The 27860-nt window shown below is 41.0% G+C and overlaps 1 protein-coding gene across 1 annotated transcript in view; it reads right to left on the bottom strand.

The window, feature by feature from the left end:
- ush2a (Usher syndrome 2A (autosomal recessive, mild)) overlaps window positions 1-27860 on the bottom strand; it is a 138023-nt gene that overhangs the window by 50397 nt on the left and 59766 nt on the right. Inside the window, 19 exon segments of the mRNA XM_028402276.1 lie at window positions 58-279; window positions 390-558; window positions 1520-1745; window positions 2022-2134; window positions 2227-2429; window positions 4637-4846; window positions 4972-5135; window positions 5922-6077; window positions 6993-7327; window positions 10346-10434; window positions 10545-10711; window positions 10790-10959; window positions 11073-11704; window positions 17988-18139; window positions 19483-19630; window positions 22370-22525; window positions 23620-23767; window positions 24543-24700; window positions 27636-27783. Coding sequence (XP_028258077.1) covers window positions 58-279; window positions 390-558; window positions 1520-1745; window positions 2022-2134; window positions 2227-2429; window positions 4637-4846; window positions 4972-5135; window positions 5922-6077; window positions 6993-7327; window positions 10346-10434; window positions 10545-10711; window positions 10790-10959; window positions 11073-11704; window positions 17988-18139; window positions 19483-19630; window positions 22370-22525; window positions 23620-23767; window positions 24543-24700; window positions 27636-27783 — 3766 coding nt within the window.

Raw genomic sequence — 27860 nt, 5'->3', positions numbered from 1 at the left:
AAACAAAGAATTGTTTAAATTTTGGATGTTAGCTTAATTGTGCATGTCTTTACTCACCTGGCGTATATTTATGCACCTCACCCCTCTCAGCATCACCACAGCACACCAGTGCATCATCTAAAATACGGCCTCCACAGCATTGAAGCCCATAGCCATCATGGAGACTCCCTCTACAGCAGAGCTGCCCGCCTGTCATGGAGTAAGGAACCCCCCCACAGCAGCTGTCACCCAGCCCCACAGAGACCCGGCCCTGCAAGTGGTCAGGACAGCAGTATTCATCTACAAAGACAAGGACAGATGAAGGAAACACTTGAACAACGCACAGAAGACAAGGCTCCAATCAAGTAGAATGCCATGCTAGTGTAAACAGAGAGTAATCTAAAACTCACTGGATTTTACATGAACATAGTATCCTCCACAGCACTGGTGCTCGGGGAGAGCTGGAACTAGTTTGCCATTGCAGCAGACCGGGTTGAAAGAATCATTCAAACTCAGGTAACTGCCCTCACAGCAATGATGGTGCAGCTTCTTTGTGTAAAATACTCCACTGCAGCAAACCTGGTTGACATACAATTACAGGTCAATATGAGAAAGTATGCAAACAAAATGTACAAGGAAGGGGACTATTAACTATAGCACTATGGACCAAATAAGAGGTGATTGGACTATTAAAGGACATTTCTATATCGAACCTCTAAAAATATGCTTCTTCAAATATGCAACAAAAAACACACAACAAATGCATCTTTGTCATGTTTATCTATGTTTTTTCTTTGTAACTGTCAGTAAAAGTTTTAACTCGATCACATTGTTTATCCAGGACTTTTTAAAGGCAGGTCTATTAATCACTGAAGCATGTGCACTCTGCATCCTCCTCACTGTTGTCATAATAACTGTCTGTGCAGGAGCATCTGTGTGAATGTGTGTTAGCTCGAGGAAACTGTATTTTATAGACCTTTTCTTGGGAAATCTGTGAGTATGTGTTCGCTCCTAATATCTAAGTTGACATACAATACCATCATGGTTTCTGCCACTGGATGCTCTGGGGATAAATGTATAGCGAGTCACTGTGCCAACTTGGCTGGCATTCAATGACACAAGGATGGAAGTGAATGCAGATGACAAGTTAATCTGTTCAGAAAAATTAATCGGTGAGAGGCTGATATTATGCATCCCAAACAAAGTGTGTGCACAGAACAGAAAATCTATTTATTTGTCTCTGTGTTTCTTTTATTCAGCTTTTGTGTTTGAGGACTAACAGGGAGTACACAGAAACAACATATTCTATGTCTCATGTCAGCAGCTGAAGCTTTTGTTTTGTACTTTGTTGTTGTAAAATGAAACTTTAAAAGTTTGCTCATGTCAAAAATGAATCTTGTATGCATTCGGAAAAAGGCAAGTGAGAGAGCACTATAGCAAAAGGACGAGATTTCATTACATTGTTTGTTGAAATGCATGACAATATTAGAAAATAGTGTAAAATATTTAAGACATATATCAAAAATTAGAACACAATCACCTGTTTTTCAGGATGGAAGCAGGACATTCCACACACTCCATGACCTGCTGGACACTGCAGGTAGGAACATCTAAACCTTAAACCACCATTGTGTGACGCTTCTCCCACTGATGATGTGACCCCTGCTGAACCACCTGCACATGACCTGAGGGTCCGTCTCAAGACCTCATAGCCCAGCATGATCCCACTGGGTTTGCCTGGATGGGACCAATCTAATCTCACCACCCTGACAGAGGGGGAGGGGTCGAAGGAGAGGGAGAGAGGGAGAGAATTTGGCAGTGGTTTATGTTCTCCTTCACACTCCTTTCACGCAGTGGTACACGTGCAGTCTAACTTTCAAACACACAAGCGCTCATGCATGGTTAATGCCTGACAAAGTTGAGTTACAGTGTCAGGATGTGTATGTGTGTCTTTGTACACTTCACAACATTGATTGTCCTTTTTTTATCTCTGACATATTTGGCAGGGGAAAGACCTGTGTAGTAGCACAGATCTGTATTACCTGGGGCTGATCACTTGTGCCTGTGGTGCGGCCAAGGAAGCAGGCAGGTCCTCCACTGTGGTTGTTTGGGTAACATCACTGCGGACACATGCATACACTGTACAAACCTCCACCTGAAATACACAAGCAAAGAGGAAAAGAGTGGATGTGTATAATGCGCATGTTTGTCTGTCTGTGTTGCCATGTTGTCTTTTGTTAAGTGTACCTGTATGCTGTAGACGGTGAAAGGCAGCAGGTCACCCAGCAGGTATGACCCTGAGCTGTTGTCCACATTTCCATGGAGTTGGTCATTGACATAGACGTGGTAACCTGTAACTGCACCGTTGGGCTGAAGGGGAGGGGACCAGAGTACCCGTGCCGTGCTGCTGTTTACTGGAACCACCTCTGGTGCCATCATCCCGTCTGGTGCTGTAAGTGGCAACCAAGATGTTGGAGCAAACAACTGGTCCTAACGTCACATATGACGTGTTTATTTTTAGAATACCTGAACTGTAAGAGAGTGTCATGTTTACCTGAGGCATATTTCACACCACGTTCCTCTGCCAAGTGCTTTTAATTATTTTACACAAAAGTGACAGCACTAAAATTTTAACATGTCTTAAAACGGTGCAGCATTGGTGTTCCTCAGGCCAGGCTTATAAAACAGCTGTGTAAAACTACGTGTTCTCCAAAGTACATTAATGACATTTTAAAACTCAAAGTCTTATCTTTATATCTGCAATCTGTTTACATTACATCTCATGTCATCCTAATTGGAAACATTTCAGAAATATACAAACTAGTAGTCATGCAGGTTTCAAATAAAGTGCAGAGTGTGTGTTATAAGACGGTGAGTGTGAGTCTCTATGAAAGTGACACACATGTGCAGTGTGGCGTTAGTAATGCTATCTAGCAGTAAATGAAATGTGGAACAGTGGCTGGGTTTAGGTAAGTACATTGGCTGCAAATGAATTGGATTAACGTCTCATATATTTTCACTAAGAACAATAGATTGTGTAGGAACAGCTCCCACCTTCTCCTTTTCTCTGCATATTTCTTCATTTTGGATCTTTTTCTGTGTTCTATTACTCTCTTCTGTTTTACTTTCTTTAGTTAAAGAAATTCTCTCTTGGTACCTCCTCAGAGGACATTCATACTAAACCACAGCAACATAAAGCACTGGAAAGGAGTGGTAGATACAAGAGGAAGAAGGAAGTTATGGAGACTTAAGGACATGGAAAAGTCTGAAAAGAAGAGATAAGTAAAGAAAATGTGCTGATATGGAAACAAACAAAACAAAGAACAAAAAATCAGCGTGGGATATAAAACAGACAAATGTTAAGTTAGAATAAAGAGGAAGTGAATATGAGAAACACAACGTGTCCGTGTGTGTGCGAGACAGGTAATCATACCAACTCTATTATTCTAAGTATAAACTCACTCAGCTATGAGAAGTTAACCCAATTCATTTGCTGCCAATGCACTTACCTACACCCAACCTACTGCTCCACATTTCATTTACTGCAGGATGACATTATCAACGCAATACTGAACACTGAGCCACTCTCCCTTCAAACACACACAGACATGCACTGACATTTTTCTTGCCAATTAGTCCTGATGTTAGCATTGCCCTATAGATTGCAGGCCATGTTAGGATGGTTGGTAGGGCTGAGCAGCATTAGTTAAAATATAGCAGGCCTCATCGGTGATGTCTGTGTGTGTGTGTCTGTATGTGTGTGTGTGTCTGTATGTGTGTGTGTGTGTGTGTGTGTGTGTGTGTGTGTGTGTGTGTGTGTGTGTGTGTGTGTGTGTGTGTGTGTGTGTGTGTGTGTGCTCTCTTATAGCTGTAAAATAATGAAATTACCTCCAGAGCCTTCCCAGTTAAACGAGCCATGCTTTGCCTTTAGCACCTAATGATTTTCTAATGTTTTTAATGCACTTTTATTATATGGCTGAGATTAGAGCGAAAAAAGGAGCCTCTGACATATGATTATATGAGACAGGAAGAGAACTGAGGGAAAAGAACAGACACAAACAGAGAGAACTAAAGATGGAAACAAAAAGTCAGAGTAACATAACCTCTGACCTCAGATTGGTTTTGAATAAATAAATAAGAAGAGACTGCGCAGAGCAACAGTGACGACAGTTAGCTTGTACAATTCACAACTGACGACACGTCATCAAGTTTCTGATTCCTCACTAAGTTAGTAACTGTGCACATTTTTGTAGCGTTGTTCAAGGTAAAAAGTAAAAAATAAAATTTACTTTATTCATACTAATTGCATTGTAACTGCAATAACTGTATTATGAAAATAACTGCTTTGAACGGCTACATTTGAGATCTTTCTTGACAGGTACAGCTTCTGTGTACAGAGTGTGTGTCAGACGGCACATGGTGCCAACAAGCATTTTACAACACCTTAAATCTGCCTCACACACACTTTGTATTGATTTCATGCCTCACTACATGATGTGTTTAACATCTCCTGTGAAACACAAAGGTGCATGTTAACACCTCTATCGAATGGACTGAACTTACACACGTGACACACTTATCAAGCATATATACAATCACTCAGACAGGTATGGAAAAAAGAGGCAATTAAAAAAATCCTACACAAACAGACACATACCTCCATCTGCTGTGGTGACGTTAACTATCGTCTTTGTTGTGTTGTGTGCTCCGTTGGACACCTTTAATGACACTAGATAAGTGGTACTGGGCCAAAGGTCATTTATCACTGTGGACATGACCTCAGGTGGGAAAGCCAAGCTCAGGCTGGGCTGAGGAGACTCTACAGTGAGAAAGAAAGATTCCACTTCTCCCTGCAGGTCCTGCAAAGCTGAGACAACATGAAGCAGAGCAGAGAGCGAGAGAGTGAATTTTATTTGTTGGTAATTGTCAATTTGCAGCACATAATGTTATCAAAGAGTGCATGTGTTTGTGTGTGTGAGAGGTTATTCTTACACGGTTGTGTCCAGTTAACTTGTATAGCCGTGTGATTGATAGCATGGGCACCCAGAGTGGGGGGTCGGAGTGGAGCCCCAGCCATGGTCACAGCAGTAACGATCTCTCCTGAGGAGTAGCCCACTTCATTATGAACCACTAACTGGTACTGGTAACGTGTAAATCTGTTGGGAGACAGCATCGCTGTGTAAGATGTTGATGAGAATTCTCAGTCATCCAGGTCATAATTCGTAGAGAAGATTGAAGCAAAGCGTCTGTTGAAGACATTTCGCTTCATCGGCTGCTTGGAACAGATTCATCCAAGCATCTTCATCAGTTCTAACTGTTTGGTTAGAACTGACCAAACAGTTAGAACTGATGAAGATGCTTGGATGAATCTGCTTCAAGAAAACTCTACACGTCCAGACGCCTTGCTTTAATCTTCTCTACCATCGCTGTGTAAGTATAAATCCAGAGGGACTTGATCATTAGCCCATGGCAAACAGCTAAATGCATGCTAGATCTTGTAAGTATCACTTATCATTAAAGGACTACTTAACTTGTACCCTTAATTAAAGTCAAATAAATATTCTACAGTACTGTAAGTCACATGGGCGGGATCGAAGTGACGTCGTCATCTGGTTCCTCAGGGTTTGTCAAACATATACAAAATAAAACCTCAGTGAAAAGTGCTGACACATTCGAAAGTTTGAGAGTTAACTCCTTGATTACAGCACAGAGACACAAACCCAGAGCTGTTCAGTAAGCACGGAGAAAAAAATGCTTCCAAGTGCCAAACTGAGATTAGGGGATGCTGTGTGAAAAACAATTTAATTCTTTGGGATATTTGCTTAATGTATCTTTGAGCGGTATTAAAAGATCGGCATCAGCAGCAGCTCGCCGATCGGCTCTGCACACACGGTTTGCTGCGGCGCTGCCGTTTGCTCTAGAGCTCATTTCAGTAATCTCACCTGCTTAGGCCTTTATCTTGGTAGAACAATTTGGTGCCGGAGTAAACATGGAGCCAGCGATGGAGATCTTCAGAGGGGGGTGGGGGTTTAGCTATTAATGTGGGGACCGTGGTGATGGCCAGGGGCTGCTGGGTTTTACGCCTGAGCAACTTGTATCTGAAGGGGAAATTTGAATAAAAGAAAACACACACACGGCTGGGTATTTAGGAATCCATTAACACACAACACATGTAAGTAAATTCACCAATTTGAGCAGAAGTCGCACACTGAACACAACATACGCACGTGCATGCATTTAGACACACACATAATTTTTAAGTAACTCTTATCCTTATCAGTCATTTCCTTCTCTTCTGCTGCTTTTCATCATCTCTATTCTTCTGCTTTCACTGTATCTCATCCCTCCCTCCACCCCGCCATACGTTGTTTTTTTCTGTGAGGTTTGTGTTTTCCTCTCCCCACAGTGATGCTAATTTCTGCTGTAATCAGAAGAGAAGGGCTTAATGCCGCCTTTTAACCAACCCACTTAGACAAACACACAGAGCTGAGCAGAGCAGAACAGAGAGAGAACTTCATGCATTTTAATTGCCTGCTCAGAAAATGGACCTTTATTTTACGCCTAATCGCAGACAGAGTAGAACAGGACTGAACAAAATGGACCAGAATGTACATTAGAACTGAGAAAACACTGTTTAAAAAATGCACAACACTTAACTCATTAACAAGGCACTCATGCTAGCAGCTTGTTAATGTCTTGCTGTCTGACATTATTGAAGATCTCCAGAATGTCTCTCAGTGTCAACATGCTGCTTTCAGTTCTTGTCTGTCTGCCTTATAACTTCTAACTGGGCCATGGCTGATGAATACAAACACAAGGCTGATCCAGGTTATATAAACCTGTGCTGGTTACAGACTCAGGTCCACTCCCACATCTCAGGGTTGTTTTTTTGAGTAATCTGGAGAACACACCTGATACCTAGCTCAAACCCCTAACACTGGGTTGTGAGCTTTGTTGGAGCAAAGACAGAAGAGTAATGAAGAAACACTTCTTCCAGTGTTTTTGCAACATACCTGATGTTAGGTCCATTGGGCCTGCTTGGTGGTTGCCAGGAAATGGCCAGGAAAGACTCACTGACTGCCACGACTGATAGTGGTGCTAGGCCTTCAGGGCTTGTGGGTAATGTAGTAGCTGGAGTGGGCAGGCTCTCTGTGCACCCTCCAACATGTCCTCCACCCTTTGAACATGCTAATATAGTGACGCTGTAGTTTGTGTATGGAACAAGGTCTGTCACTGTGATGTTCAGTTCAGATGCATTGCCCGCATCATAGTGGATGTGAGGGTCCGGGAGGCGGATTGCATAGTCGTTAATCTCTCCGTTGGGAATAAGAGGAGGTGACCATGTGACCTGAAACATGAAGGTTTTACATTTAAGTTTTGAAAATTTAAATTACAGTATTCATATGTATTTGAGTGTTATGGAGAAGAATCAGTTCAGTCTAACTGTTCTATTGTCCTAACTGGGTGGATATTTTAAATGTTCTCAGCATGAGGAAGAAAAAAAGCTTTTGCATAAATGGACTACAGGAAGTCATGGCAGAGTGCATGTGTTTGTGTGTATATGCACATACATATGTCTGTGGTCAGGTTTGAGTGTCTTCAGTAACCAGGGGAAAGATCAACAAATGGTCACGTATTGAACTGTCTTGTAGGGAAAGATACCCTGACTTTGACTTGATAAGATTTCTTTCATCACATTTAAAACAGGGTACGCACCATCACGCGCACATGCACACCAAACACCATGCTAAAATAATGAAAGCGCCTGGTAATGGAATTGCTGCATGCAAAAACAAAAGCTTGCTGCCGTTGAGCAGTGCATCTGATTTGGAAACAGTTCAGTCTGTCAGCATTTCAGAATGAAGATGGAGGTAACTGGCACACACACAAGTGAAAGCACACACACCTCTACATGCTTTGATTACAGCTTTCTATACAATATTTTGTTGACACACACGTTTCAAAAATTGCACACACAGTTACTGTTGTGTACAATAACTGATCGGTTCACAGCTTGTTGAGCCTCATGAGTTCAGGTGATTAAGTGGTCAGTGTTGATGAGAGTATTATGAATGAACGTCAAGAATAATTATTTCTCATACAACCTTGATATTCATTTAACGAGTGACACAGCGAGGTGATACACAGGACAGACATTCACACCTCAAACACAAACACACACACACACACACGGGCAGGGTCATTTTGAGTTAGGTAGCTCATTTCCCAAAGTGCGTGTTGGGTGTGCTTTGTGGTGGAAGTCATTTACAGATTGAATAGCTTGATGTAATCTGGAGATGGTGAAGACAGCAGAGACCCTGGGCTGACACCGACCACTGGGGCTAAGGCCAGTACTGTGTGTGTGTGTGTGTGTGTGTGTGTGTCTGTAAGTGAGCGAGAGGGAGAGAGACATATGATAAAGTTGAGAGTAAGAGAGAATAGTAAGAACAGTGTGTGTGTGTGTGTGCGTGTGCGTGCATCTATTCTATTCAGTAAAAACTTAAAGGCAATGCAGCAAGTCCTACGTTTTGAGCTGTGTGAATAATGGTTAAGAGTATTATCCCTGTTGGATATTACCTTGTCAACGTTCATTGACATGACATGACAAAAAAAATACTAAACAGAAAAGATATAACTGATGTTTACTCCTACGTGGAAACATCATTATTTTCAGTGTCTCATTTGTGCTGTCTTTTACAAACTGCAACTGTCTCCATTCAAGCAACATTGACTTAAGTGAAAGATGGAAATAATTTGCATTTGTTTTACAGTCACTGACCTTAATGTGTTTCTATGTCAGAAACTGTGTCTAACTGTGAACCACTAGCAACAACAGGAAGAGGTATAAATACAATGTGAGCTGTAAACCCGGGTAAACTAAATAAATAAATAATGCAGATACACGTCAGGAGTTTCAGTTAATGTACATATTAAACATCAGACTTTGGCAGATATGTAGTTTCCAACGGTTAATGATGGAAACATTAGCAGTGCCTACTGTTTTTATCAGTAAAGAAGATGATGACAAGACTTGGACTGCACCTCTGTATCATGACCACTGACTCACTTGCAAAACAAACAAGTTGTAAAACCTCTAAGCCTGTGTACTGACTATAGAAGACTGATATTTAACTAAGAGAGGTTTTTCTCCATGCAGAACACATGATATAGAAATAAAGGAGAAAAAAGAAGCCATTTAGAGAATGAAAGGAGATAGTCAAAATCCTCCTCTGTGTTGTCAAGGTCAATTTGTAACCAGGAAGCAGCCTGTCTGTCTGTCCAATTAGCAGCAACCAGGAAGGAACGCTTTCCTTCTTAGGACCTGTGACCCCTAAAGCTGTGCTGCTGCAGAGATGACAGGGGTGGTACTGAAATGATGACAGGCATTAGCATTTTTCTGCAGTTAGCATTAGTGCAGGGCTGTGAGTGCAAGTGTGTGCGCATCTCTGCGTGTGTGCATGCATACAATATTGTTTCAGTGGCTTTCGTTGATAGGCCTTTATGTGAGATTAGCCAGTGGTGGAATTTAACGCTGGTCCCTCCTTCAAGATGGCCGACAGGAAGGAAGCTGCCTCAGACAGGGTCACAGCCCCTCCCATTTCTGAAGGGGACCTTGAATTGAATGTTTTTCTTTCTCATTAAATCCGAAAATGGAAAGACAGAAGAATCAGCGTGACATTGCTTTGTCTTCTTCACTCTGTCAAACCCAGAGTGACTGAAGAGACCCCCAATGTAGTTAAACAGTATTTTTCTGTTTAAATAAACTTTATTATAAATTCTAACTCTCTGACTCGTCTTTGAATTGAATTTAATTTACAGTATTGTCAGACGTGGCACAATACGAGGTTTGGACATAACTATGAGCTCCACCCATATTTCAGAGCAGCTGCAGTCTTATGATAGATCGAATGGCGGATACACTGTGCGACATTAGGCTGTCCCAGACGAAAGACGACCATCATAGGAGAATCATGGAGATATCTTTGGTCGTGGCTCTAAAATGGTTGTCTTACGTCGCACTGTGAGACATGTTCAACGACGGCCGACGACCAAAGATAACTTAAAACAAAATTCTAGCGGTGTCAGAAAACTAGGATGATTAAGTGTGACAGCTGCTATGACCTGTCACCCCACATCCACATCATCCCCATCTTACATATTGACGTATTTCGTAACCTGCAATCACCTGCGCGCTCATCATCTCTACGCTTTAAACTTGAGATTGTACCAACGTTTATTAGATCCACATTGCATAGTTTGTTGTGCAAAGGTCTTATAAGATTGCAAAAAATCACATAGTGTATAGAGGCCATAGGTGTTTTTAGTGGACCTGAGAGAAGCCATGTAAAGAAACTGGAGTCCTTACTTGAAGTGAGTATGGGCCCAAAACCTTCACCCTTGGTGGACTTAGACCAGCTGGTCGAGAAGGTCTGGTGGTGACACTGACCCAGGGCCCTGCGAGTTACATGCAATTTAAGAGCTTTTAGAGGAATTCTGAAAATGAAACCAGACATTTTACATCAGTTCTCATTTAACTTTAGTTTAGTTTGACCTTTCAGCTTTACCTGTAGTGTTTCCAGCCGTATTATAGAGCACAAGTCGATATTGGTAGCTAGTCCATGGACTGAGGGCTGATGAAGAATCCAAGTAGGAAAGAGGCGGAGGATCTGGAAGAAGATGGCCCACTGTGGAGACTTCTTTGGTTCCAGAAACTCTGCGCTCAATCAGCCACCTACAGGAATAAACACAGATATTTACATATACAGACTGATGTATCAGGGAAGAGCATGTGAGTGGGATTACCTCTCACCTTTCTAATGGCCCATTGCTCCTCTCTGGTTCACCCCAGGATAAGAGGACAGAGGTGGGCGTGTCAGAGTAGAGGTAAGGGGCAGGAACCCCTTCAGGTGGAGCTGGGTGTGTACGGAAATGCTGAGACCTCTCAGACAGTGAACAGCCCACATTGGTGCATGTTTCTACCTAGAAGTTAAAGGGTAATTAATATCACAATATAATAGGTATTTGCAATTATATTAGTGCTAGCAGTTTTTCTTAAGTAAATCTATATTCTAACACTACAATAAGTGCAGTACCTGGAGGCTGTAGGTCTGGTAAGGAAGCAGGTGGAGAAAAGTGTAGGTAGTGGTATTCCCTGGAACAGTGACTGACAGAGGTGTTGATCTCGAAGCCGCACTAAAAGTACTGGCAGTGGGTCTGTAGATGGGGTCTTGTGCAAAATGTGCTGTGTTATAGCTGCTTTCGCTGTATTCAAGGTTTGACAGTGAGTGGTTGGGACCCACACTACTGCTGTGCTCAGGAGATTGGAACAAGATGGAACTTGGGTCTTTGCTTACATTGCCTATTTTAGTGGACTCAGTGTGACTGTCTTCCATAAGAGGCCTCAAGGTGGAAAAATGGCTGGAGGGGAAACTGTTCACGGTGTCTTCAAATGGGCCAGAACCAAGACTGGATGTCGGCCTGAGTTTATAAGCTGAGCTGGAGTCCGGAACCTCCATCCTAGGCAGGAGACTTGGGAAAGGGCCCAAGCTCGGGCTGATGGTTGAACTAGAGCTGAGTGTATAATCTAAATCAGTGACAGAATTGGGGTAAAGACAGAGGGTATAATTTCTGATAATGCCATTTGGTTGTATGGGAGGAACCCAGGAAATTGATACACTTCGAGGATGAAGCCCTGATACAGATAGAGTGTCTACTGGTCCTGGACCTGCAGGGGAAAAAAGACAGAGAGACGAGGAGAAAATAAAAATCACATGGGTGAGAAATGCAAGGAGGGGATTTGTTCTGAAGAATTATTTGACTACTAACATCAAGAATGACATCAGAAGGACAAATAGTGATTTTGCCTTCCCTTTCCTAGGGATTAACATGGAAATACTCTTTCTCTATTTCTCCCCCTGAGCAAACTAAGGTTGTATTTATGGATTTTGTGGTACTTGTGGCTGTGAGTCTGCCTCTTTCAGCAGGGCGATTTGTGGAACACATTGTTAGCCCAACTTAAGTCTAGGTTAACACCAATAACACACCCATGCCTTCAAACACAGTGACACAGACACACACAATATACACAGGAGCAGAACCTTTTGGATGTGAGGTAAGTATATAGATGACAAAAACTACAACAAACCCTGTTTTCTTGATTCTAGCACTTCACAGACCGAATGCACAGATGAACCAAAACATGAAAAACAGGCACTTCTCTGGGTAAGTGTATAAACACCTAAGCACCTAAGCAACTGTAAACCAGATAACTTGGAGATGATGTGGGTTTTCCCTATACAAGATCTCTTCTGCCGGTATTGTTGACTGCAAGAAATTCTCTAATTTCTTACACCCTGCACACAAAATCATAAGATTAAAAAAATGCAGGCAAAACAGAGATCAGAAAGCAAACACACAGTCACATGACTTGCACATGTCCACACACAGATAAGAACCTTGGTCTAGTCAGAGGGGGTTATTTGACTTCATGGTAACTCATTTGAAGGTAATGTCCCCTCCCCCCTTCCTTCCCCTGCATTTACATCCCACTGTACTGCTCTATAATGGACACACGGACACATGTCCATATACACAGACACATGCTCTTCCTCACACACACCACTAACTCACATGCCCACACCCACAGCAATGCAGTATTGCAGTAATGGTGCTGTGTGAAGGGCAAGCAGATCAAGGTGACTGAGCGGACTGAGGGAGCGTGCTGCGTCGCTAAGTGCTACTGCTAACCGCTAACGGCTTTCCCAGATGGCGGTGTGTATGTATGTGTGTGTGTGTGTGTGTGTGTGTGTGTGTGTGTGTGTAAGGGAAAGTGAAAGAAGATGAGCGGTTGCGAGTATGTGTGCATGACTGTATGAAAGATGATGTGTGCAAACATGTATATGTGTATGTCAGCATGCATGCACATGAGACAACAGCTGTGTGAGTAAGAGTATGTGTGTATTTTGCACTCTATTAACTGACAGGCCTGACTTCCCACAGAGTGAGATGCAGCCGTACATGCAGTAATTGGCCCAGGATGCCCTGGTTCTTCTAAAAGTTTTAGTTTCATACTTGTCAGAATTCAATTATTACTTTATTTGTATTTTACAATGTGTGTTTTAAGCATATCTCTGACTAGTTCTGTCTAAATATCTTCAGTAGTATATTATCACATGTAAATGACTGCTGTTGTAATACAGTACCTGGCAAAAAGGTTTTCAAAACTTTGCTACTTATTTCAGATCTTTTAAAAATAATTTAAAAGATCGCACGCATGCTTGGCTGATTTTACAAATCACATGGTTCCACTAACAGCTCCATCTCTTCTTGGTCTGACTGCTTCCTTCTCTCTTCCACACCAGTGCTCTCCTTTCTCTTTCCTTGATCTGTGCTATTGGGCTCTCTCTCTCTCTCTCGCTCTTTCTCTGTCGCTCCTCCTCTTTTGGGCCTCCCTGCTAAATAAACAATGCAGAAAGTTGACCTTTTGGGTTAACAGGTTTTTATGCTCGCTCTACTCAGCACTCACACTGATTCAATTACCACTAAAGGTCCAGTGAACCCCACGAATAAGCAAAGAGCCCATCTCCCTGTCTGCCTATGTGCATGTCTGCATGCCTCACTGCATGCTTGCTTGTGTTTGTGGAGGGTTGCCGTGTCTGCCTACCTGTTTGTTGAATGTCTAATTAGACACTCTGCATCCACCTGTCTGTTTGACCATATCCTCTCCTGCTTTCCTTTGTCCTGCCTGGTTCAAATATCTGTTCCAACATCAAACATGCTAACGCCAAAGATGCCAAGACAGTAGACAAATAGGAGGTGCTAAACTGCAAACAAGTTTTACCATAAAACACCAGTCAGTCCAGTCACCTTGATTCAGTCCCCATCAACCAACCAAAATAACCCCTGTTGTTCCCCCCATTCCATCCCCTCCCCTTCCATCCTCCCCACACCCTCCTCCTTCTTAGTGTTGAGTGTTATTTAGGCTTTACTGGCGCGTGTAAAATTCTGCAATTTGAAGGGCTGTTAAGTTTTTCAATTGAAATTTTCATTTAAGATGCAGGTGATGCTTTTTTCCTTCTTTTTTTTTACTGAAGCTTTACTGCTCTCCTGATAGGAGGGAAAGAGTGATGAGGGAATGCATAGCAACACTTGGTTTCCTGGCTCCTTATCGTTCCTTCCATCCCGCTCACCTCCTCTGTCTTTCCATCTCTCATCCTTCCTTTCCCTGACTGCTCCCCTTTCACTTTAACCCTTCCTCCAATCTCTTCATTCCACATGCCTTTGACTTCCTTTCCCTCCTTCTCCCTTCATCCATCTCCAACCAGCTCCCACCCTTACTCCTCCCTTCTCCAGTAAAACACAGTAGCAGAAGGCTAAAACAGGAGTGCAGGGCTGCCAAGCCTTAAATCACATTTATAAGGATTTGGTTAGCATAGTAATAACACAATCAACTGACAAGGGCTTGGAGAGGGGGGAGGGAGTGAGGGAGAAGTGTAGGTGTGTGTGTATGAATGTGTACTTGTGGGCGTGTACACAGTGTGTTGCTAATGGTCAGTCTGTGTAAACTTAAGTGTGTATATTTCTGTGTATCCATGTGAGGAGAAGAGAAGGGTATTATTTTTAGCCTTCCAGTGTCCCGTACGTGTGTGTGTGTGTGTGTGTATGGATGTGTGTATGTGGGTGACTGGGCTTTTGAAGGTGAGTCGAGGCTCCTAGGAGTCATAATGAGGACAAACGCTGAGCTTTAGTGTTATCAAGATGCTTACGACATGGTGTCAAAACGTGACAAGCAATACGGTGAGAATTTACATTGCATTTCGTATCTTTATTTTTTTCTACAGATTATTTAATGTCATTGCTGCTTTTGGATTCAATGAGAAAGCAGTGGGAGAGAGGATGATGCATGACCAAGGTCAGGAGCTTGATTTGTAACCACAACATCCCCAGTATATGAGATGTGCATTAGCCTGTGAGTAACTACAACCATCATGATACCTTTGAAACGTCAGCCATTCAAAAACATCAATTTCCTTTTAGACGCTGATCATTTGGAATTATTTATTTGATTCCTGGTAACCTTTGGATGCATCTGTGTAAACCATGAAGAGAACACAAACGCTGCAGAATAACAACTGCTATTTCAAAATGAGGAAATAAGTCTGTTATTCAACAGAGTGGAAATGAACAACACAAAATATTTAATCATAATATTACAATATTATTTATTATTATCATCTGATTTTTGCCTTTTCTGATGGTATACTCAAGAAAAAGTGTAAATTTAAGAGAACATGTATTTATAACCCAGTTATTTTATTTCAAAAAGATAAATACATATACAGACATTTGTTTATGTGTTTACTTTCCTTTTCCTAAATTTCAAATTAATTATTAATTTTGACACCTTTAGGTTTAATATTGTTTAGTGTTCTTTTTCTCAGCCTCACACACCTTCACTTTTCAAGACTGCTTGCTAAGAGCATTTTGTCCAAATGGAGCTTTATTCATACTCTCTATAACACCCTACAACACACATACACACAAAGCACACATATGCACGCACACACTTTCACTCTTAGATCACTTAGCTGGTGTGAACATGGGAGTAGACAGAGGAAAGGGAGCTGTCCAACACGGCTAGAGTTTATGTTCACAGGAGCCGTCTGTCTGTTCTGCAGCGGCAGGAATTCATAGGGACCAAATTACATTAAAAAGATGGATATAAAACTTTAATGGAATGATAAAAAGGAAAGGAGGAAGCATGGGTCTCTCTCTTTCTCTGTTCTGTCATTAGCCCTCTCTTTTCTTCCCTTCTGCTTTTTTTCACAAGTCCTCATTTTACCTTTTCCTCTTTACATTTTTCTCCACTTTTTCACCTCTTTTCCCATCTTACTACTTCAGTAACCCCTAAGAAGTGAAAAGCTACAGCAAAAAGACATAAACAGATGGAGAAAACTAATCTAATCTAATCTAAATATAATAAAACAGTTGCTAGGATCACCATTGTTAAAAAGGTCCATGTCTATATATAGTATAGTATATCCACTAGGACAAAATGAAAATCTTGCAAGGTTACAGCTCACACAGCAATCAGGTGAGAGGGATCTCCTATAAAAGGCGTTCAACACTATAAAGAATGTATGTTAGGAGGAAATGTATATGGCACAAATCTATGTACCTGTGTGGATGTGTGTGTGTGACTGTAACCATACAGTTGTTTGTTTGTGAGAGTGAATGCCACTATAATCCCATCAGTGTGAGACAACAGAAATGAAATCCTAACTCGTGGCCTTGCCACACATTAATTCACACCAACTGAAATGAAGGAGGTTCCCATTTTTTCTAGTGTGGGGGAGAGGAGATTAGGAGGAAATGTAGCCTTTCCTCTCACTGCCAAGATGACAAGAAGATGGTTTACAGTGACAAATTACAGGAAAATCCAATCTGGCTCAACATGGCTTTTCCCTATCATGGGCTTAATTTCCTTTGTATTAAGAACTTTTTCATATGGCATACTTTATTATGGTTAAAAACCCTTTGCATTTTAATGTGTGTGTATCTTTACAATTAAACAATACAGATCATGATAGCTAATTTATTCATTTTTGAATCTTTAAATTACTTGAAAACAGTATGATACAAGGAGCTATAAATCTGGATAAATAAAAGCAGGTGGATTCATCCATTAAATTAACAGGCTGTTGATGCCAACCAATATGCATAAATAAAACAAGATGCATACAACATTTTTTTCATGTGGCTGCCTGACCTCTATAACAACTGGGTGCAGGTTAATTAGCATCCTGTGCTGCATGTCCGCATGAAACTTCGTGACTGTGTGTTGTTGCTTGTGAGCATCAGCAGGTGTGTGATTGATAAGGAAGACAAGGAGGCGTGCTTGTCTATGACACATGTTCTCAGTGTGTGTGTGTGTGTGAGTGCCTCAGCGAGACAGAGAGAGGGATTGGAGGTTTGAAAGATGGGGCACAGTGTGACCGACCGGACACAGGCCTATAGTTCACACACGCAACAAAAAAGTGAAAAATGCGCAGTCACATGTTTTCACTCATCTGTACACACAAACTGTAACACAATTACTGAACAAGTAGAGATATACTTTTTCTACAACTGCTGAGTTCAAAATGCTCACTGTGTGCGAGTATGTGTTTGCTTGGGGGAATTCAATTTTGCACAGCAATGAGAAAAGCACAAGGCCATAATTTAATGCATCCTGAATGCCTGCACTTGTGTGTGTCTGTATGTGTGCATGCACCAGTATGTGTTGACTTGCATTCTTGTAAACATATACGTGTACATGCATCGCACATGCATGTATGCACATTTTCTACACATTCTTGTGTGTGTACATGCACGTGTACAATGTATGCAAATCTCAGCTGCTTAATGATAATGTATGTGATAATAGCGTGGTACTAATTAATTTATAACTTTGCACTGAGGAGGCTGTTCCAGTGGCTAATATGATTCTATTACAGCAATTAGCCCACAATGACACTGGCTAGGTCACTCACACACAGACACACACCTTACAGTATGCAAATCTCACCCCGTCTGTCTGTGTGTGTGAGCTCGTGCTCATTTTTTCATCACTTCCTCTGTGTTGTGTGCTCTGTTGCCTACTCTCATATTGATCACCTCCACTATAACTAAAATTAAAAATACAATTTGGGGGTTTTCAATACACAAAAGCAGGAAAAGACACAACACACTGTATGTGTTATGTACTTCTACTGGTTAGATCAAAATCAGCAGATCTGTCATATTTCTTGAATTTACCTTTGATACCACCTTCCGGCTAGTTACTTTGAAAGACTGCTGAATGTTTAACACAATTCAGTGTAAATAACAAGCCAGCCTGTATGTAACAGTACACACCACTGGTTTTTGACTGCTATTGTTATTCATGTACACTGCTCTGTGTCTAACTGCATGCATGTGTGACTAACAGGTATGTAAAAGTTTCACTTTGTGTATATATACACACTTACTGTCCTCTGAAGTGCACAGGGTTGCCCAGGGGCCTGCTGTCTGCCCATGCGTGTGTGAAACCACCACTCTGAACTGGTACTGTGTGTACGGTGATAGCCCCTCTACATGATAGAAAAAGACCTGAAAAAGATCTGTTGCATTTTCCACGAGCCTGGGAGAAAATAAACACAAACATACATTTACTGATATGCATTTGGATCTGGTCAAAATGTGAACTGTTACAAAAGGGATAATTCATTTTACAGACACTGATCATGCTCATGTCACTAATGAACTCACAAGTTTGCACTTTACAGACGTATTTTAACGTGAGTTTTCATTCTCCTCTAAGAGGTTATCTGAGGGCCTTCTAGGGACTTGCTTGTGAATAGTGTGTGGGGATCTAAACTTCTTGTTTGCTAATTGGCAAAGTTTACTGCTGCTATATACTGTACGTACAAACAGGTACCAATCATCTAGTCCTACCCCCATCTAGTATCTACTTGGCGCACAGTGATAACAGCAGTATTTGCCAGACTGCAGGTTCTTGTTTGCACATTTTTTTCCCCCAACATGAAGCAGGACACTACTTTTTGCTGATACACCTTTCAGTGTAATTGCAGAGATTATTCAATGATTTGTTTTGCACTTTTTTCTTGAGTATATTAAATTTTTTTAATATGGAAATTGCTTTAGGTCACTTTAAGAAACCAGCCTGTTTATCATTCCAAATTAATTCTAAGTACGACATTATAAAAGTGTGCCAAGACAAGTTCATATTCATCTCTGAAATATTTACGATATTTTCATGGCTTTTCATTGTAGTTCCATGTTATACCAGGTCCCACATCATATAATCATACAGGGAAGGAATCTAGGACAAAGTAAAAGAATATTGTCATAAATGAGGGGCTGTTGACCATTTAGCATCAGATGGATAGAAGGGATGAATGAATGAATAAATCAGGGAACAATGAGATTTCCATAGCAGAGGAGGAGGAGGGCATGGCTGTCTGATATATAATACATGTAGCTAGTCATTTATTTATTACCACAGAATGAGAGCCTCCTCTTCTTGGATTAAATTGCAATTTGTTGTCAGGAAGCATGTAATGAATACATATCAGATGCACACCCTCTCTCTCTTTTTATTCTATCACATCTTCTCTACCTCTCTCACTCCCTTTTCCCGTCTTTGATTTTTTGTCTTTTTGACTCTACCCCCCGTCTCCGTGGTTCATCTTCTCTCTGTTTTTCTGATGGTCTGTCACATTGATGTGACATATTCGGCTGTGCTGTATAATATACCCCTTTGTACGTACATGTGTATGCATATGTGTGTATTCAGATTTTTAGGCAGATACATATGGGACTTGTACAGTATGTGAGCTGCTGGTGTGCTTCTCCCACTGTTGCCATTTATCATCACGTCTCTGTCTCAGGCAACTTGCATGTGTTAAAGACAACTGTGGACACACTAGTCAACTTGTTTCTGTGCATTTAATGCTCTCTCACCTTATGACCGGCCTCTGTGGAGATGCCCTCATTTGCAGGCTGTAGTAGAGTGGGCCCGGTGCATTGGAGTGGGCAGGGGGAGACCAGGATACATTCAGACTGGCGTTAGTTGCATGGACCAAAGTCGGAGGTGACAACCCATCTGGGGCTACAAACAGAGAGTGATGGTGAGAGGAAGACAGAATGAAGAAACAGGTGATGAAGAATGAAAAGATAGCACCAAAAAAATCATAGTGACAACCTAAAGGACATCATTAAACTTAACTGCAGAAGTAAAAGAAGACATGACTGAGAACAAAAGCCTTTGTAAAGAGTAGAAAATTACAAAGAAATAGTGTGAGAGGTACACGAAAACCACCTTATATATTGATGTACGACCTTAACATCTTACAAACGCATACACACACAATGGTGCCAATTGAGCACCTCCTTACCAACTCAGCATAACAATACAGTGTTAGTGTTAGAAAATCAGTAAAAACATCTCGATTCAATATGATAGCTATGCTCTTAACAGAAAGCGACAGGATAAAAAAAAAAAATTAAGGACAACAAGCACAAGGAGAAAAAAAACGGCAGCAGAGTGTTGACTGTGTGAAGTAAGAGCGGGCCCTACCATGTATAAAGTGACCCTTCAATCAAACACTGCTCTCTTTCCACTACAACATGGCTGATTGCTGAGACATCTTATCCTAAAGATGGCCAAACACACACATACACACACAGTATGTGAAAAAGTTATTTTTATGATGTGAATCTTGAATAATAATAATAATACCGGTGGTTTGTCAACATCATTAATAATTAAGACTTTAAAAACTTTAATTACTTAAATAACTTTAATTAAGAATTTAAAAACATAATGCAAGAACATTTTTTTCATCAAGTATTTCATTTGTCTGTGTGTGGCTGTTGAAGGCCTGCTTGTAATTGTTGTACTTATTACATTATATTTTCATATACACAATGACACTAGATAATGAGTAAGCTACATAAAGCGTTGGTGCTCCTTTGCCAATCCATAATCTAAATCATATACGTTTGCTGCAGGGCCAGCAGAGGTACCCAGGCGTCCTTGTCTCTAGCAACCTCCTCCAGCACGTCCTAGGTGATCCTCAGTCATCCCCAGCCCTGGCAGGAGTTATAATTCCTCCATTGGTTTTGGGTCAAGCCTCATGGTCTTCACCTCAATGGCTTGGTGCACCTCTAAATGCCTGAACCACCTCAACTGGCTGGTCTCACTATGCAGGAGCATAATAGTTGTAAAATCATTTGAATTTCATCATACTATATGTTACTACATTTAAATATTCATTGATAATTAAGTGAGTTTTGTTAATTTTGTCCCTCAGTCCACATCCACAGATTCTATTGTTGACTAAAGAATGTAGATCAGCACAATGGTCCTTCCCTGACTGTGTGTATGGCTACAATTCCTGAAACGATGATTTCTGCCTCTCTGACACACACACACACACACACACAAAACACATACATCACAAAGACACACACTGTTGGGGAGCCTGTGTCTCTCTCATGCTGTGTTAGCAGGTACAATATCAGAGGTGTCACTAATCGTTTTAAACTATGCACTTTTATGTTCACTTCTCTCTCTCTGCTCTCCTCCTCCTCTGCTCTTCTGTCTCTTGCTCCGCTATCTTCTCTCTGTTCTTTCATAGAACAAGGACGCATCAAGACAGTTTGCCTTAAAGAAGTCTAAAGAGATGCCAGAGGCACAGAGGTAGAAAGAGAGATAGAAAGAGAGGAAACGTCTGGTATTTAAAATTTATACTTTCTTATGCCTTTGTTTTGAACTTGAACAGTAGAACTTTCCTAAGTCTATCTTTTGTTGTTCTCTGACTAAGATACGGGTGTGGTGTGTGTGAAAGCATATGCATTCAAAATCTAATATAACATAGCTGTGCTAAAAGGTGTGTTTATATGTGTGTGTGTGTGTGTGTGTGTGTGTGTGTTGCAACTTCTCTGATCAGCTTTGGCATTTATTAGTATGCACAATCAGTCTCTATTCTGCACAGTTACAAACACACACAGAGGTATAAATCAGAAATGTGTTAAGATCATTAAGTGAAGTCGATGGTGTGTGTGTGTGTGTTTGTGTGTATTAGTACTGCTCCTGTGAGTAATTGTGTTTTTTTCCTTTAGCAAAGCAAGCTATAAAACTGAACCTTTCCAGTTCACAAGAATAGCAATTAAAATCACAGTTACATAGCTGACATAAAACATAACCATGGTTCATGCCTTGTGTGTAGAGTTGTGTGTAGTGTTGGAAGCAAATTTACAGCTACTTAATTTAAAATATATGATTTAGTAGGGGTAAATGTGCCTGTATATTGTAGTGTAATGGAAGCCATAACAATACTATTATGCTTATTTGTCTCCTATTTACAGAAGGTTTGACTGCCTTTAGACTGGAATTTGAAGAAGAATCTCTCTGCTTTCGATTGACCATTTGACCACTTGAGGAAGCTGAAGTAAAAATCTCAGTGAAGAGCAAAGAACAATGCTTCATATAGCAAATACAGTATAAAGGTGTTTCTGATGTTTAGCAGAGTGTAAACTCTCCGGTTGTCATCTTACTTAGCTTACTACGGTAGTTTGATTGTTAACCATAACCACCTCACAGAGCAAGCAGTCCTGGCCTGGAAATCATTTATCTGGATACCTGCTAGCAGGACCCCTAAAACACTGGCTGTTAGAGGCATGGTTAACAGGTTCCCAGATTGGGTCAAACATAAACCAATCTCGCATGTCAGGATGGTGCGAGTGCTGAAAACATTTTATATTTCCTTGACTGAAGCAAAACTGCGGACGACTTTAATGAACAACAAAATGGCACAAAAAGAAGACTTCAGAGTTGGTGCTGTACCTGCTGGTGGTGTAGTAACACTAAGAGGGAGGCTAGCTACACAACCCTGTGTATTACACCCTCTGATCCAGAAACTGTAGTTAGTGTAAGGCTGCAGGTCAGTCACAGACAACCACGTGCCAGCTGCTGTACTTCCATCCAAAACAGCATCACCATCTAAGAGACAGAGAGGCATGTGTCAGTACTTACACATATCATGAAAGCTGAGATGCTGACACAGATTATTTTAATGACATTTATTTAGAGAAATAGCAGGATACTGATTTATAAATGATACAATTCGAAAGGGAATCGGAGAGACATACTGTCTGAGATCAGATTAAAGTAATCAAAAGAGAGAGGTCTCCAAACTGTGGTTATGCAAGGATAGTCAAAGATAAGAGATCAGAAAATTACAATATGTGGCCTATCCAATATAGTTAGATGGACACACAAACACAGATCAGTTCTGTGTGGACTGATGAAGGCAGTTTGTATCAAAGAAGCAGGGGGTGATGGGTAACTAGAGCGAAACACCACTCTGTCTTTCTTCCACACCTCTTCCATCCTTTTCTTCAGTAATTTTCATCTGTCGGTTCCTCTGTGAGATGCAGATCAAAGTCCTTGACGGTGTGTGTGTGTGTGATAGAGGGAGAGACTGAATATGCGTAAGTTAAAGAATGAGTGTGTGTTCTTTTTTTATCCATGTCCAGTTCTCTTGTTCTATTTGGCTGGCCCTCTCTACAGTTTTGTTGTTCTTTATCTTACATGATGTTTTTTTTTTTTTACCAGCAGACTTTTCTCATACATCTATGGAAATATGAGCTTCTCATCTCTCCTTTCTCTATATGCTATTGGCTTTATTGCTGCTCGTCTTTGTTCCTTCATCCATCTTCATACCAGTCTTTTGTTCTTCATTCCTATATCATCTCTCCCAAGTCACTGGCAATATCAAAAAACCTTTTTCCACAACGCTCTGGTTTGATTACTCCTTTCACTTTCACACTTCATGGCTGACTTTCAGTGTAAGTTGTCTTGTTGTGTGTACTTAGAATGTGCCCACCAATACCTTACACTATAAAACTATATAAGAACGCTTTCTATCAAAATAATAATAATTTAAAATGTGTATTTAACCAATGCTTCTAAAATGCAGGTAAAACATTAAGTTTTCAAGACATAATTGTTTGTCCTGGTAAAAGTATGAAACTGAGCCTAACCTTCACATGTGTATGTGTGTGTGTGAGAGGGAATGGCAGCATATGTGTTACCTTTGCTTCTGTAGTACAGTGTGTAGCTCAGATTTCCGTTCGGTCTAGGAGGGGCTGTCCAGCGAGCTCGTATTGATCTAGAGCTCTGATTGGTCAACTCCAGCAGTATGGGGCCTTCTGGGGCCATCTCTAATGTACGCATCTCCACCTGATTTAAAGAAAAAAATGAACAGTTATTCTCTGCCCCTCAGGTAAGTCTTGTAATCATGTTGATGATGTTAAAATATTAAAATAACTCCTCCTCTTGTTTCATCGTATCCTTCTGTCTCTGTTTATCCTTTGTCTTCTGCTATGCTTATTTTCTCTCAATCCAATCTAAGATTGCCTTCTCCTGTCACACACTCTTTGCATTCCTTATACATCACCTCTAACTTTGTGATAAGTAACTTTTACTCTCTCCTTATCATGTCTCATTCTTTAATTTTCTCCTCCCTCAAATCATTTCTTTTCCCTCTCCTTCTTCCTTTTACCACTCATCCTGCCCCCACCCCATTCTGCCCTGTCAGCTGTTCTTCTGGTGTTTGACTAAACTTGGCATCTGTATTGGAAAAATGCCCCAAAATATGGCCTGTCGTCAGAGACGTCATTGAGCGCGGAGTGGCATTTCCTACCAAATGTCACTGTCGCCACGCCACCCCTCGTTATTGACCTGAGCGAATCGATCACCTTCATGATGAGCAGTGACACACACAGACGCACACACAATACATATAGACTTGGTAATGCACTATGTCTGAGTAGTGTGGGCCTTTCAATGTTGAAAATATACAGTATGTACTGCTTTATTTTATCAACTGATTTATCCAACACGTAATTTTCTGAAGCTTTTAATAGAACACTTATTTGACTTTTTTATGCTTCAATAGCAACATCTTAATTTTTGAAGAATGCCCATGGCACAAAGTATAAACTTGTGTGTTTACCACTGGTCCCTTGCCACAGCCCCGGGCTGTACAGGCCTGCAGCCTGAGTACATGACGGCTCCACGGAGAGAGTCCTTCCACCACGAAGAACCTCTGGGAGGAACTGGTGTTTAGCACAAGAACTCCATCCAGCCAGAGGCCATAGCTCGTTATGATGCCTGAGAAAAGAACATCTGAACGTGACTTTTAATGATACAGAAAAGCTATTTTTAAGCTATGACCAAAAGTAAAATAGAAACATTATTAATGTTGTGATGGCATTCTGGCCAAAGTGTGACAATGAGCTACATATTTTTTTTGCATCATTTTCAGGAGACATTCAGAAGATGTCTATATACTTCATCTGTGATGATATTTACACTATTTGCATTGGTCACTCATATACTACAGGAATGTGCCCACGCTGTGAAGGAATTACAATCAGAAAGTGAGCTTTGCTACGCTGCGCTGCAGTCGGGGTCACTGGATTACAATGCAAATGAAAACTGACTTAGGGGCTCCAGACCTGCCAGTCAGTGTGTCCATGAGTGATCCAATGATGAAAACAGCAGTGAAATGACAAATGTAACCATAGGCGTTACAAGGATAAAGGCTCTGAGAAGGACAGTGGTACTGCAATGAACACACACACACAATGAGGCTGCAAATAGGTGCAACTAACACAGTACACACAAGCATTAAATGGAAACTCACACATATCTACACACATACTTGCGCACACACATGCCAGCACAATAATTACATTATATTACATCCCCCTAATAAAAAAAATGAAACAGTACAGTGCCAAATGTGCTTTTCCTTAATAAAAATGCATACAGGGGGCTCAAAAGATCAGTGCTAAGAACTAAGAGTCTATTCTGCTTTAATCATGTGTGGGTTTTATTATTGCTCAATACAGATATACACACCTATCAGGGCAACGAAGACACAAAAACCACACGGACGTAAGCTACATCAGGGAAGCTCTTAATGTGGCCAATCACATGCGTGTGAGAGAGTGTGTGCGCGGACATCTGTATGTGCCTCTGTGTGTAGGTGTGTGTGTAAGCCCATATCAGTATAGGTTGTAATAAAGACAGGTTGGGAAATGAAGCAGCGAATGCATAACAGGCTTATTTCCCCTCTTTGTCTGCGTGTTGCCCCGACCTAATCCCCGAGAGGATTATCCCCCACAAATCCCTGCGGAATTGGGGAGAAGGGGAGAGAGGGAGAGGGGGAGAGGGGGAAAGAGAGAGAGAGAGAGAAAATAACATAGGATCTCACCCATCACCATCATCATCCTCATTGTTTCCATCCATTTATTAAAAAGTCAATGTAAAAAAAAGGCACTGAGGTCTTCTTCCTTTTTAAGCAAAAATTAAAGCTTTTTAAGCATGAGATAATCGGGTAATCATGATTAAGTGTCTCCCTTGTTATAAATTTCTGTCATCAGATGAGAAAAGCTTTAAGTAATTTATCCAGGCTAATATGCACACACATCACAGGGTTTATGGTGCAAAATGCACTCATGTGGCATTAAGCGTAAAACACACACACACACACACACGCACGCACACGCACAAGCACGCACACACACACACACACACACACACACACACACTGTGGAAGTACGCACACTTTAACGAGCATGACAGTAACATTTGATAATATGTGGTGAAGTGTTGTGTGTTAGAGGTTGTGAAATGGGGTGGGAAATCCTCAGATGGTTTTTATCTGTTAATTAATTTGGTTTCCTGAGGTATACTGTTTGTAAACATAATATCCTTCATATTTACACACAGTTCTCAGTACACTACATGTTAATGGTAATGTCAGTTTAACATATTGAATCTAGGTTTTATTAAGACACAAAAGGATGAGATCACATCGTTGACGTTGTAAATATTAGAATATATTCCATTGCACTTATTAAAGCATTTTAGGTAATTGTATCTTCCATACAGACAGACCTTTGCCTGATACTGGTACAAAAAAACTGATTCGAGGGGATGAATATGAAACATCATGCAGTATTCGACCAGCTGAAACAAAGGATGTTAAAGTTTCTTCATCCTAGCCTATAAAATATGTGTGCCTCTTTGGTTTTAGCTCTTTGTGAAGATGTTTTTAGAAAAGATGCTTTTGTTTTTAGGACTGTTTGACTGGGACAGTATCCTGTTTTTTTCTGTTTCTCTCTTAGGTGAAAGGTGTTTAACAAGACAAATACTGATAATTTAGCAGTAGTAAGAAGCATAGTGACTTATTATGGAAAACTTGCTCTCTCTCTCTCTCTTCAAATTGAACATTACCTTTCCACTCTATTGCTCAGAAAATTTTACACTCAGCAACTTTTAATTCTCTCACATTGATAGAGGGATGCCAGGAGAACTTCTAACATAAGGGAAGTACACCTTGGACCTGGTTTAACAGATTTAAACTGGGTGCTGATGAATTCAGGAAAGAGAAAACCGAGAGGAAGGTGCTGTCACTGGGAGCCTCTGTGCTGCCAGCCTGCAGTTCTCCCTTCAGTCAAAAGGGAGCACTTTTCATCCACTTAAAGGAGCTCAGTGAAGCACCGTCCTCTCACTCCCGTTCTCTGCTACGTTCGCTCTCAGAATGTTTGGTCTCTCTGTGTCTCTGTCCCTTTCCCCTTTCTCCCTCAGTCCTTCATGCCATCTGCTTTTACTTCTTCTTTCTGTTTTCTGCTTTTTGCTTTGCTGTTTTATCTTTATCACTTGCAGACTCATCTGATTCAATGGGGAAGGGAAATGTTCTTCTGTTACATGGACACAACCCTTCAGCCATGTTCAGATCTTCATACCCCTGACTTCTATCACAAACTGGATTATAATTCTAACACCCGGATTTAATGACACAGGTCAGCTAATGCTGTTAGTTTTTGTTTTAAATCACTTCACTGTTTTTAGGAAACTGTCCTTAAACACACACTATGTTACATGAATGTTCGACAGCATGTGTGTATGTATTTAGTTAAAAACTAAAAAAAAAAAACATTTTAAATGTCACTGCCAATAAATGCTTATGTATAATGAATGTTGACAATGTAAGGCTGTGTACAATATGTGGCAGAGTGAGTGTGTGCCTTCTCACCATTTGGAGTGTCAGGAGGAGTCCAGCTGACGTTGAGGGCATGTGGGGACAAAGGAGTGACCAGTGGTGCAGGAATGTCCTCCGGGGTGCTCTCCTCAGTCTGAGCCTGGCTTGGAGGGCTTAATGTGCAACCTCCTCCTGTACAGGCCTGACATGCACACACACACAAATGTAAGGATGGATTTGATGTCGCAAATAATAATAATTAAAAGTAGTAAAGCACTC

This window comes from Parambassis ranga, chromosome 3 (genome assembly GCF_900634625.1).
Source record: "Parambassis ranga chromosome 3, fParRan2.1, whole genome shotgun sequence".
NCBI lineage: Eukaryota > Metazoa > Chordata > Actinopteri > Ambassidae > Parambassis > Parambassis ranga.
This window is presented reverse-complemented; position numbering and strand designations above follow the sequence as displayed.